The 13402-nt window shown below is 42.5% G+C and overlaps 1 protein-coding gene across 1 annotated transcript in view; it reads left to right on the forward strand.

Annotated features, from left to right (window-relative positions):
* LOC138947096 (unconventional myosin-Ia-like) overlaps positions 1-13402 on the forward strand; it is a gene marked incomplete in the record, with an annotated part of 197757 nt that overhangs the window by 108561 nt on the left and 75794 nt on the right. The window contains 4 exon segments of the mRNA XM_070318537.1: positions 9533-9627; positions 11067-11171; positions 11759-11805; positions 12856-12919. Coding sequence (XP_070174638.1) covers positions 9533-9627; positions 11067-11171; positions 11759-11805; positions 12856-12919 — 311 coding nt within the window.

Below are 13402 nucleotides of genomic sequence, written 5' to 3' on the forward strand. Positions count from 1 at the left end.
TTGTCGCAGAACTGCACTTCAGCACTTCAGCACAATCTGTTGGAGAGGCTGTCTGGATGATTTTATAATTACGAGTGAAATTACCGAGTAGAGAAATGCGGAGTGTCATTGATTGCACTTGTTGTATGAAGTAGATTTATTCAAGGCGTTTTCAAGATTGATTTAAGGTGACATTCTAATCAGCCATGCAAGCCAAGATGGCTGAAAACAAAAAGAAGGAAAGAAAAAACACACGTACAGGACTGTTTTGTAAACGTTGATGGGATACAAGGGTGTGTGGGTTTTTTTCGCAGCATATGTGGATGTTTCAATCGTCTGAAAAACAAATAAGTGCTTCCAATGGCAATGAATGCAATGTGCCCCAGGCTTTTTGTGGGGTCCTTCGTTGCTGCCCTTCATGCCGGCATAACGGAAAGTAAGTAAGGGGTTTGGGGGGGGGGGGGGGTCATAAATATGTGCGAAGATAATGTTGAGGAGACCAGGCGAGCACTTTTTTTCCCCTTTGTTTTGTGTACTGAGAAAACGCAGGAACTGCTGCTTTAACAACAGCGCACCAGTTTCCCCTGTGTTCCACCTATGATCTTTCAAAATGAGATAATACGATGGCATCTTGACATTTTCGACGATAACCACCGCATAGCTAAGTAAATCACTAAGTGAATGTTACGCAAGACAGAAAGGTTGGCCGAGGTAGTTTAGGGGGAGACAACTCTTTGGGTGTCGGAGCAACTGGGTTATGTCTGTCTCAAGGTTGTTTTTCAGGCGTCGACTCAGCTTCTCTGTGTGGATTTGAGGCATTAAAATGGAGACGATGAAGTGGTTACGTGAAGAATGTTGGCATGGAGTTGGTAAGCAGGAAGAGAAGGCTGTCCGTACACTCTCGTTCATACAGTTTCAAAGGGATGCTATTCATCTGACCATTTGGGAGGAGGGGGGGGGGGGTTGTCTGGCGAATTTGACGAATCTGGGAAATCCACTAAATCAAAGTGAGTGAATGCGCTTCAGGGCGTATATCTCTCCGGTTTTGGAAACAAAAAGTAATCCAGAAGCACCGCCTGGCGGCAAGACGGCCCGCCATCTATTACGCGGCAGCATAGAAACCGCTTCACGGGCCTTTTAAGATTCAGTAAAGTTTTGGTTTCTTAGTTATTATCCCTTTCAGAAAACAGCCAGTTAGAGTTTTAGGATACTTGCGATAGGAAATTATGCGACTGTCACTGTGTCACTTGGCTGTCTTCTTAATCATCACTGCATGTGCTTTTGAGTTTCCGCAATTGCATCAGTTCCTGTGTTGCTGGGATCCGACTAAGTGTGTGTGTCTTTGTGTGTCGGTGTCTCTGTCTGTGTGTGCATGACATTCTGTTGCTGCCGAGTTTCATTATATATAGGTTTCATCAGCTCATGCACTAGAAATATGTTTTGCATTAAAACAGTAGCCCGGTGTCACGAACTGAAACCTCTGCTGAACAATCCTTCTCATTGCGGTCAATGCGCATGCGCCAATCTTGGACTTAAAAAATGCGACCCTTTGACCGATCGAACCATGGGTTAGGGTAAGGGTTAGGGTTAGGGTTGGGTTTTTCACGACCTGATTAATCTCCCCATGTTAGCGCATGCGCATTGACCGCAATGAGAAGGATTGTTCAGGCAGAGTTTTCAGTTCGTGACACCGGTACGTCTTATCTCGTTTTGCCTAGTGCAGGGGTACGTACTCTAGATGTAAGTGGAAGTGTCCTAAACATGTCTCTCATACACAACCATGTACGAGTTGAGTGCGAGGTGAAAGGACAGCAAACCTTCACAGGCGTTGCTCAGATTCCTGGTGTTCTTTGTTGAAAAGATAAAGTGTTCAGGACGAATTCGCCGATTCAGCCCCCACCCGCACTCGCATAGGGTAAATTGCATGGGATCCACCAGCGAATCCACACATATTTTTTCAAATAATTTCCCAAAAGAAACCCGTTGAAATTGCATGGAATTCACAAGCCCAGACACTTACAATTTTCCAAAACACTCACGTTCCCAACGTTTCTTCTTCAAAGGTGAAAAGGCAGAAATGCTTGGTTATCGTGGGTTCGTGTTTGCCGCTTTAAAAAAAAACCCTGTGAGAATGTTGTTATTTAGGCCAGAGATGCGTGGATTCCTGACATTAAACATAAAAACAAAACACAACCACGCTGAGCATTGCTTAAAGTTTACATATTTAAGGTTGTACTCCAATAGCTGCTATCAATTCATCTAGGCTTCAACCTGTTCTGACGGGAGTATTATAATTGCCGTTAAGGTTTTAAACAAGATTTTATTGAATTGAATACTGATACAGTACTGCAAGGAAAGCAATAGCGTAACGAACTAGAGCAAACGCCTATATTGTTGCTTTTGATCCGAAAAGGACATCCATAATTTTGTTCAAGACAGAATCTGAGTACTACAAAGAACATCCAGCGCAAAACTGGACAAATCCTGTGGCGCTTCTTGTGAACTACACTCCGTAGAAATAAAGTCAGAAACAGGAGGACGAACGAATGATTTGAGCAGAATCAAAGAAGCTAAATACATCAGGGTCTTCTGAAAGGAGCCTTGTGTCTCTGTCCAATCTGTTTTACCATTCCGTGAGAAAGGGGAATTATGTAGAAAGGGGGGGGGGGGGGGTCATGTCTAGGCGAATGGGGAATTGATAACGGACGAATAAAACGAATAGTGCTGATGACGGTCTGTCACAGTAGATTCAGTGCTGGTGACTTAGATTCCTATTGATGCCGGGGTGGGAGGGTGGCTGTGAAGGGGGTGGGGTTTGGGGAGTAAGATGAAGGAACGAACAGAAAGAATAACGCTGATGAAGCTGTTCATGGTGTATTCACAGTCTGCATAGCTACCTTCTTTTATCTGTTACAGTAAGTGCTGTGTTGGACACTTATGTTCAATTTGATGCGTGGGTTGGAGGGGGGGCAGGGGGAGGAGGTGATATGGAGGAAAGGTTAGAATGGGGCAAATACAATACTGCTGATGAAGCTGAAGACGGTTTAATGACAGTAGGCACAGGTCTGGAGACATAGGCAGTTTTTGATGCGGCCAGTCCGGTAGCCATTGATGATGATGCTTTGGTCAGCGCGCTTTTGTTGCCTGACACGAAAGAGATGTCTTGACCCTTGCTGACCCCTGCATTCCGCAGTGGGCAAGAGATTGTGCTTCGCTCAGCTGTTTTCCCCGCTTCCCTGGTTGGTAAATGGCTGAATCGCCTCCTCTCCCCTCCCCTCCTGCAGTTTCGACTTCGAAGCTGTGCCGCGTATTTTGAAATGATTAGTTCTAAAGAAATGCAACATGAGTTCTGGAGAAAGCTTCAGCATTTGTCGTTTGACGGTTCAGCTTGCGCTTGTCTGGCATAGAACTTAAACACGTAGCTGTCCACCGTACAAAGGAACACTCAGATACCCCAAACACAGAAGAAATTTGACATTACCGCGTGATATGTTAAAGGTGATTTGATTTGATTTGGGACCCATTTGTAAAGCCTACAGTATCCCTCACATTGAATGGTTTTGGATTGAAAACGACGTTCATTTCATTAAATTTGAGTCACTGGCAACAACAGTCGCCGAAGAAAGTGACACACTTGCAGCCGACCTTTTCCAAGCCGCTGTAGAAGACAGTGAAGTGATGTCAAACTGACGGCACCATCGATTTACTGCTCTATCTGGAGAGTGGCCTTTTACAGGGTGGCAGATAAGGCGTGGCCTTGAATGAATTCTGAATGTGTCCTTTGGAAATCTCTCTCTCTCTCTCTCTCTCTCTCTCTCTCTCTCTCTCTCTCTCTCTCTCTCTCTCTCTCTCTCTCTCTCTCATTCCCTTTCTCCCTATCTAACACACGCACGCACGCACACACGTACTCACACACATACACACACACACACACACTCCACTCTTCCAACCCACCCACCCTCCCTCCCTCTTCCCCCGGCTCAAGACAGTAATTATAGCCAGAAGACGAGTAATGAAGAGACTGACTGACCTGATCCTGTTGTGACTACACCGCACGCTGAAGACACCAAGACACTCCGTGACGTCACTCAACGGGAATAACGGAAGGGACGATTTCCCTTGGCTGTCTCCGAGATCTCCCTTCTTCTATTGAAACACATTTTAGTCAAATTTTGACTAAAAGCTTTCGGATGGACTTGGAATCGAGACGAGGATGATGGCGTGTGTGTGTGTGTGTGTGTGTGTGTGTGTGTATCACAATATTGGCTTGAGTCAAAATATTGGCTTGAGTTTTGCATGAGTCATCCACCTGAATATTCACGAGCATAATCATTATATAATTATTTGCCTGTTTTTCTTCCCCGTCTGGGTGTAACCGACCTCAAACAAGATGAAGTGTTTGGATATTAAGATGATTAATGAAAAGGGATCAAGAAAAAAATACTGAGGGCAATGCGTGTTGTTTTCAACCAGATAAAGGATTCCCCGATGGCACGTGGGTATGTAAACAGCGTCTGCAGCTTCACGCGTTGTTACCTCCCCTGAATGAAATTATCTCCCATGTTTTTGCCAGCAAAAAAAAAGAGATTGATGCACAAAGAGCGTCGCCGTTGGAGGGGTTTATGATGATGTGTTTGCACTGCCTGCTGCATCATTTGCAGAACGGGAATTCCGGGCACTCAGGGGGCACGCCGGGCACCGATCGGGCATTCCTGGCAGCCTGCTTGTCGCCTCTGCTTGTTTGCTTGGCAGAAAACTTTCATTTTTGTCAGCGATCACGGGGAAGCGATCACAGGGATGGCTTCTCTGAGTAGGAGTGCTAGGAGGCTATGTAGAGGTTACATGCCGAGTCTCAGTGATTATTAAAAATAATGGTCGAAGTTAGCGGATCATGAAAAATGCGAGCTTTAGCGAGCTTTTTCATGACCGCGAACTGAGACCATTATTTTTTATAATCACTGAGACGAGGTGTGTAACCTTTTTATTCCTCCTTTCTTCAGTTATTCAAAGAAAAGAGGAGTTTTTTTGCGAAAGTTTGATCGAATCCTATTCACTCAACCAGTCAACCTGCGCAGGCGATCGATTAATGCGCGGTTGTATAGTTCCGTGCAAATCATTCCATTCTGTTAACACTTCTTGTCAGTTTTCCTATTTTGGACTAAAATCAAGTACACAGATATGCTGTTATTCTGCTGTGGCAGCAAAGGCAGATATTGTGTGTTCTGTATAATTATGTTTTGGTATGGCTTAGGATAATGTTCTTTCGCGTCAAATGGGACCAGCAGACGAACTTTTGCACCCGTGTTCCAACGTTAAAACTGTATGAAGTTCAGTTTTCTGGGGAAAATAGTGTATGAACCGCTTTATGTTGTGTAAATTGATGAGATGTGTGCATTTGGTTGCGTGTGATCTGTTTATTAAATGAAATATTGTTGAAAACTGACCGTCGGATTGCAGTCTGTTGTCGAAGAAACTGAGTGAAAAGAAATTTGAAAGGGGAACTACTCTTGTCGCTAGACAAAGTATGAGAGTTACTTGCCTTGGGAATTTGCTTGTGATGAACGTTTGTGCACAGCAGACCTAGATTCAGAAAACAACCAAACTCATGGATTTTATATGGAGATTCATGTGTTCCAGCCTGTAGTTGTTCATTTAAATGCGGTATGTTTGTATTGTTTGCTCCAGAGATGTATACTTCGTACATTAGAGCGTTCGGAACTTTTCAGTCGCAAAAGTAGTACCGACGCAGAACAGCTTCTCAACCCATTGCGCTATCGAGGATTCAGGCTGTTGCTGGGTCGTTATTTGTTTGGTTGCTGGGTGTTTATCGAAAAATAACTAGCTCTACAAGTTTACAGAGGTAAAGAAGCAGAGGGGGGAATAATATCAAGTTCTTCTCCTTCAGAGTTTTATACGGTCACCAAGAAAACAAAGCCCTTTTGAAGTTGGCGGGAAGATACCAAACCAGAGCAAACCCTGCACACAAAAAAACACTAATGATCTTGGTTAAAACCGTATTTTCGTACGCTGCTTGGTTGTAAAAATATTCATGAACATTCATTCCACTGGAAGAATTGATCAAGATGTGTTCACGGTTTAAAACAATTGTCACTGTCCACATTAAGGTATCCCACGGGGATGTTTTTAACTGATTTGTAACCCCCCGCGGGTTAGGGGGAAGAATTTACCCGATGCTCCCCAGCATGTCGTAAGAGGTGACTAACGGATTGTGTTTCTCCTTTTACCTTGTTAAGTGTTTCTTGTATAGAATATAGTCAATTTTTGTAAAGATTTTAGTCCAGCAGTATGTAAGAAATGTTAAGTCCTTTGTACTGGAAACTTGCATTCTCGATCCAGTAAGGTAATAATATATATTGTACTACGTTGCAAGCCCCTGGAGCAAATTTTTGATTAGTGCTTTTGTGAACAAGAAACAATTGACAAGTGGCTCTATCCCATCTCCCCCCTTTCCCCGTCGCGATATAACCTTCGTGGTTGAAAACGACGTTAAACACCAATTAAAGAAAGAAAGAACTGATTTGTACATAATTTAAACAAAAAGATGACACAGCAGTAACCAGATTAGTACTTTCTTTATACTTTAATTATTTATTTATTTATTCTTGATTGTAAATAATTCCGTGGAAGGGTGGAAGCTCATCAAGCAGGTCAGTGAAAGCGGCAATGGTCTCTATTGGTTCACAAGACCGTTCACACAGGACGGGAGGCACCTTTCACCACACTAGATCAATGAACTAGTTCATTATTGCTGTCAAAGTGATGGCACGTGAAGCAGTGAACCCTGCTGTGACCCTTATCCCCCTCAACAAGGGGCGAGTACCGCTAATGGCCGCAGTGCCAGTAGATTGCTGAATGCTCTGTTAGTGCCGTCAGATCATAGTGCTGCTACCAAAGATTGTACGGTATCCTTATTGCTACCAACAGTGATGGAGAGAAACTCAGCGTGGCGAGACCACCGAAGGTATAAGGGCAGACTATAAAAAAGCTATATATTGCGAGCGAAGATGTTCAAAGAATATGTGGAAAAGGTAGGAAAGATGATCATGATTTATTGTGGCAGCCTGTCTCTCGGCAATATTTTCGCTAATACTGGGTGTCCCGATAACTCTTATAAGCTTGTATAGCGTATTCTTGGCAGTTCAACTGATGGGGTCTCTCTCTCTCTCTCTCTCTCTCTCTCTCTCTCTCTCTCTCTCTCTCTCTCTCTCTCTCTCTCTCTCTCTCTCTCTCTCTCTCTCCTCTCTCTCTCTCTCCTCTCTCTCTCTCTCCTCTATCTCTCCTCTCTCTCTCTCTCTCTCTCTCTCTCTCTCTCTCTCTCTCTCTCTCTCTTTCTCTCTCTCTCTTTTCTTGACAAAGCTGTCGAAACATATTCAAATCCAAGTGTGACGACCTCCCCCCATGCTTTTTGTCCTCTATATTTTTCATCTTTTTAACTGGCAAGGTCTAGGAGGAGAGAGAGAGAGAAGCAGTTTTTCTGTCATGATTTTTTTTTTATCAGCATGTCCGGCCAATTTACTTGATTGCTTCTGGTCCCAGACGATTGGCACAAACACAAAAAATGCACCAGCCCCACACGACACGGAAAGAGAAGGAAGCATGAAACAGTGCGCCAACAAATTTCTCATCGTCTATAGACCGATGTAGGTGGTAAAATGACAGCCCCACAACACGGCATAACTCGGAAGTAATCAAACAGTGCGCCCACAATTGCAAATTGCTCATCGTCTGTACACTATCAGCATACCAGCGCAGACTAATGGGACAGCCCATGAACATAGCAGGGGTACGGTCGGAAGCAATGCTACAGTGCGCAAACAGATTGCTCGTCGTCTGTACACCATTAGCACGTGCCAGGCGCCCCGCAAGGACAGCACTGCGCGGCCTGACTCTGTACCCAGTTTGACACGGCCACTTGCCATGGCAGGCGCTGGGGACCTATCCTGTTTTAACATTAGCTGATAGTAGTCTGCGACGTTAACAGTACATGTCCCAAGATAGGCCATAACATCTAACTAGTAGTCAGTCAGTAAATATACGGCTGTTTACAAATGGCAATCAGTTGGGTTTGGGGGTTGATTGCAAGATTTAGCTTCAGCATCTCCTTTCTTTCTTTGTTTGGCTGGTTGTGTGATTGTTCTGTGTTGATACTGAGAAAGGGATTTACTGGTGAGGAAGGCAGCATGTACCGGACCCAGAGTGTAATCACTGCTAACGCCCCTAACCCAAATGATAGAGTTGATTTCTGTGCTTTACATAAACAGGGAAGGGGTTATAATGTGAATGGTGCTCATAACTTGTCCTAACCAGGTCCCAGGCACGTGATACTGGTTTGTGGTTTGTGGTGGGGGGGGGGGGGGTTGTATCTGGGTAGCATTCCCCTGTCAGTCCCACTCCAAATTAGTGTCATGTGCCTAACGCCACCCCCCCCCACCCCCCCTCCCACCCCACCCCACCCCCCCACCCCCCCCCCACCCTACCCCCCCATCAAAGATCTTGGCTCCTTTTCTGTGTGGTAAGACATTTTTGCTAATGAGGACTAGACAGCTGAAATTGACCATGCACCGGGGCTCTCCCGACCCCCTAGTTAGAAAACGTTTTGTCAGAGGGGATTTCCTGTGTGTTCAGTTTCAAAACCTACGTAACCGCCCTGTGTGCAGTTCTTTGCTCGTCATATGCGCAGCTTGAAAACTCTGCACAAAACACCTGGCTAGCCATTTTTAAAGTGCCTCCTTTGTCTTCTGTCCTGCTGTGACAAAACGAGGTCAGGGTTGCAAGGGAGGCAATTGTTGATGCTTATCGCTGGTACGCTCGGTGCATTCCCTTGGGGAAGGGAAGGAAGCCCGAATGACTGCTGACAGAAGAGCAGACGACACGCTTGCAATCATCAAATAAATCTTATGGATAACAACCATAACCTTTTAGGTAATGTCGGAGCATGAAAAGCGATTATGTTTATGCAGCATACGTTAGGCCTATGCCATTTTAGTATGATTGTGTACATTTGATATGAGCTTGTAGAACAGAAGTTGAAAATGGCTTCTTGGATTCTTTTGATGAAAATCCCACAGCAGGTGATGTCCTGAATACCAGCAAGTAGAAGTAATGCAATTTTAGAAAAAATCTTTGAACCAAACAGAGGAAGTACTGGTTCAAAGTTGGCTCTTTTCCGGTGCAGACAAATCTAAATGTAGAGTGGAGTCTTCTTTGTTACATTATAAAAGAAAAGTTGCATGATTCAACACCCAAAATCAAATACAACAATTGATCTTGTGTTGTATTCCACAATACTGAAATTGTGCTTTGGCTTGAAGACACACTCCTGCAGGTGGACAATATCCGTTTAAAGTGCACACGTGGGCGTATGCTGCCTAAATGGCGGGCTAAAAACGGTCATACACGTAAAAACCCACTCATGCAAAAACATGAGCGAACGTGGGAGTTTTAGCCCATGAACGAAGAAGAAGAAAGTGCACACATAAAATATTTAGTTTGATCACTTTACAAGGTGCGTATATGTTCATGTTTGTTTCAGCTATGCCATCGCTGACGATGCCTACCGATCCATGCGCGACCGGAGTCTTGACCAGTGTATCATCATCTCTGGCGAGAGTGGCTCGGGAAAAACAGGTAATTAATAGACTTAAATAATTCTAAATAAAGAAAGTTGAATCAATACCAGTGGGCATGGTGAAGCTCGTCATACACCACACTTTGCTGAATATAGCCTGAGAACGCGTCGGTGAAAGTTTTCCTAAAGACTAAAGTGGCTGAAAAAACAAGAAATGCTTATATGTAGTACAGATAATCAATGGGAAGTAAGCGCTCCAACATGTGTAATAGAGTAGGTAAGAGTTACGCAGAACCAGTCTCCTGGCACCTGAGAGAATAAGGAAAAGAAAAAAAAATAGGTGTGGTTACGGTAACATAGCCCAAAAAAATAGGTAGGCAATCACTTTTTTTTTTTTAAACTTTTTTTTCTAATGTGTACAAATTAAACCTACTTGACAGCGAAATAAGTGTGCGACTCGGGCGCTTTCGCTTTCATTGCGTTTTCTGCACTCATTTTCTTGGTTTTTGTGGTTTTTTTTTTGACAATTGTAATAAAAAGTTATAGGGTCGGCCCCTAAAAATAGGGTAGGTCGGGTTACCGTAAACAGACCTTTTTTTTTTTGGCCTAACCAGCATTGAAATGAACAAGCAACTTTCATCCTCAACCTTACTTACCTTAAGTTGTTTTTGTATGTGTTAACCAACAGTCAGGTGAAATGAGTGGACAGTTTACATACCTTCTGCACGATTTTGCTTTGCCAATTTATGACTGACTTCTCAACAACACAATCTTAGGTTAAATTTAACTTAAAATCAAAAGAAACCCATTCAAACAAAGGTAACTCAGGTCCTCATTGTATCGGCATGTGTGTGGTCGCATTTGCTACAAATGTTTTTCTTTTGTTCTCTGTCTTCTTTCCTGAATGGGAAATGTAAAGTGATCTAAAAAAAACTTGAACCAGAAAATAGATTGGATCGAGTAAATACATTGCTAGATCTTAGTAGACATAAAGGTTGTTATTCGGAATGCATGGATTGCTAGATCTTAGAAGACATAAAGGTTGTTACTTGGTCTCAGCTGGCCGTGCCATTTCTGTCTCTGCGGAGGATATTGATCCACCTGGGGACGTGCTTATCTCCCCTGATTTATACTGATTGATTCCTATATTTCTGTTTCTCTGAACTTTAAAAAGCCTTTCAGACAGTGCATTGAAATTAGTTTTTTTAGAACTATCCTGTCTCTGTCTGTCCAGCTGTCTGTTTGTTTGTGTTCTACTTATACTTTTCGTTTTCATGCTCTACTTTTCTTTGGTCATTCAAAGCATCGAACACACACACACACACACACACACGCACACACGCACACACGCACACACACACACACACACACACACACACACACATCCCTAATAAGTTCCCCCCCCCCCCCCCCCCCCCCTATTAAAAAAAAAGATGTTTCGTTGCTGTGTTTTGTTCATTGTGCATGTAAAATATTGGCATTTTGTTTGTGGTTGCAGAGGCGAGCAAGGTGATTATGCAGTATGTAGCCGAAGTGTCCGGCAAAGGTCAAGAAATCGACAGAGTAAAGGAACAGCTTCTGCAGTCAAACCCAGTGCTTGAAGGTTTGTGTCTCTTTGCCTGCAGTCATCAACAATTGTGCAGACTTTTCTTCTTCTTGTCGTTCACTTTTACTGTTAGATCATCAGTCCGGACTGCAGGGCGAAACGTGCTGTCCTCTCCAAGTCCTCTGTGCAGACTTTTAAAATCCCACTTGTTCTGCATTGAAGGCATTCAGTTCTATTCATAAAATGTTTAATTCAAGACACAGTGAAAAAACTTACACAGATCTTGAACTCTGGTGTATTCAAAGTCGAGTTACAGTGCAGTCTAAAATTGAAATATTATATTAATTAATGTCCATTAACCATTAATAATGTATACATGCTTTCAAAGATTGTATGGAAGTAAAAAGGAGTTAGTCTCAAAAGGAGGTTATGAACGGAAAATCTAAAGGGTTCCATTATATTGATGTAACTGATGCATTGATCTTTTATGATGTGTTTGTGAATTCGTTAGGGAATTAAAAGACATAGTGGTCACGGTTTAGCATGAACGATGACCCTCATGTATGTTTATAAATATACATTTTTAAGCTAATCTTTATCCGTTCATGAGTCATGCGGTGATTTATTTTTTTTCATTGTTTCAGCCTTTGGCAACGCAAAAACAACCAGAAACGACAACTCATCAAGATTTGTAAGTATTTTAGCATTCATTTGATTGTATTGCATTTCACCCATTTGTTGTTATGTTCAATTATGGATTTCTAACCAAACAATTAAGAAGCAAAGAAGAGTTCACTTGTCTCTGTTTCTTTAATGTATATCTGTGCAGCAGAGGTGTGTGTGTGTGTGTGTGCATGCACTGTGTTAAAGATTACTACATGTATTTGGTAGCAACGGTATATGATTGTGTGTGTGTGTGCGTGTGTCCATCTCTCGTGTACACTACATTGGGGTGTGCATGTTAAAGATCCCACGATTGACAAAAGGATCTTTCCTGGCAAAATTGTATAGGCATAGATAAAAATGTCCACCAAAATACCCGTGTGACTTGGAATAATAGGCCGTGAAAAGTAGGATATGCGCCGAAATGGCTGCGATCTGCTGGCCGATGTGAATGCGTGATGTATTGTGTAAAAAAATTCCCACTAACACGGCATAAATAAATCCCTGCGCCTTGAATATGTGCGCAATATAAATTGCATAAAAAAATTTTAAAAAATTAAAAAATCTCTGCGCTTAGAACTGTACCCACGGAATACGCGCGATATAAGCCTCATATTGATTGATTGATTGATCTCTCAGTGTCTATGTATGTATGTATACCTAATGATGATGAATAAATCTACTAACTCAACGTTGACATCAAATTCATTAAAAATATTTTTCATTCCAGACTGGTTTTCTTTCTTTTTTTCTTCTTTTTCTTTTTTGGTTTGTTTTGTTTTTTGGAGGTTATGGTTATGATAAAAGTATTTGAAGAAGAAACTTCAATCAATCAATCAATATGAGGCTTATATCGCGCGTATTCTGTGGGTACAGTTCTAAGCGCAGGGATTTTTTTTTTTTTTTAAATTATTTTTTTTATGCAATTTATATCGCGCACATATTCATGGCGCAGGGATTTATTTATGCCGTGTGAGATGGAATTTTTTACACAATACATCACGCATTCACATCGGCCAGCAGATCGCAGCCATTTCGGCGCATATCCTACTAACTTGAAGGTTTGGTATTGTTGCAGGGCAAGTACATGGACATAGAGTTTGACTACAAGGGCGACCCTGTGGGAGGTGTCATCACAAACTGTAAGTTATGCAGTCTGTATGTGTGCTTTGAGTCTTGTTACCAGTCACAATGTTTGATGGTACAGCGGAACCCCATTTTAAGGCCTCCAAACTTCTTACAAAATAAGGTCTTAAAATTATGAAAAGGAGTGAGTCTTCAAACTGGGGTCAAATGTATTGAGGTTTTGAGTAGAAAATCTGGGAAACAGCGATCATTTTCAAAGGGAGCGATTTTTTTAATGGGGGGGGGGGGGGTAAGGGGGGGGGGGGGGGGGGGGATTCCACCGTATAATGTTAAAGTATCAGCAACATAAATTCCTGACAAACACTGCATTGGCAATGAAAAATTCTGTATTCTAGCTGTCATTTTGGCAATGAAATTTTTATCAGGGAGGGTTGGTTTGAAAGATATCAAAATCATACATTTTTTAGGTGTCAATGTTGTTTACAAACAAGTATGCACATAGTAATAAAAGTGATTTCTTGTTTGTTTTCATAGAGGAA

This window comes from Littorina saxatilis, linkage group LG14 (assembly GCF_037325665.1).
Source record: "Littorina saxatilis isolate snail1 linkage group LG14, US_GU_Lsax_2.0, whole genome shotgun sequence".
NCBI lineage: Eukaryota > Metazoa > Mollusca > Gastropoda > Littorinimorpha > Littorinidae > Littorina > Littorina saxatilis.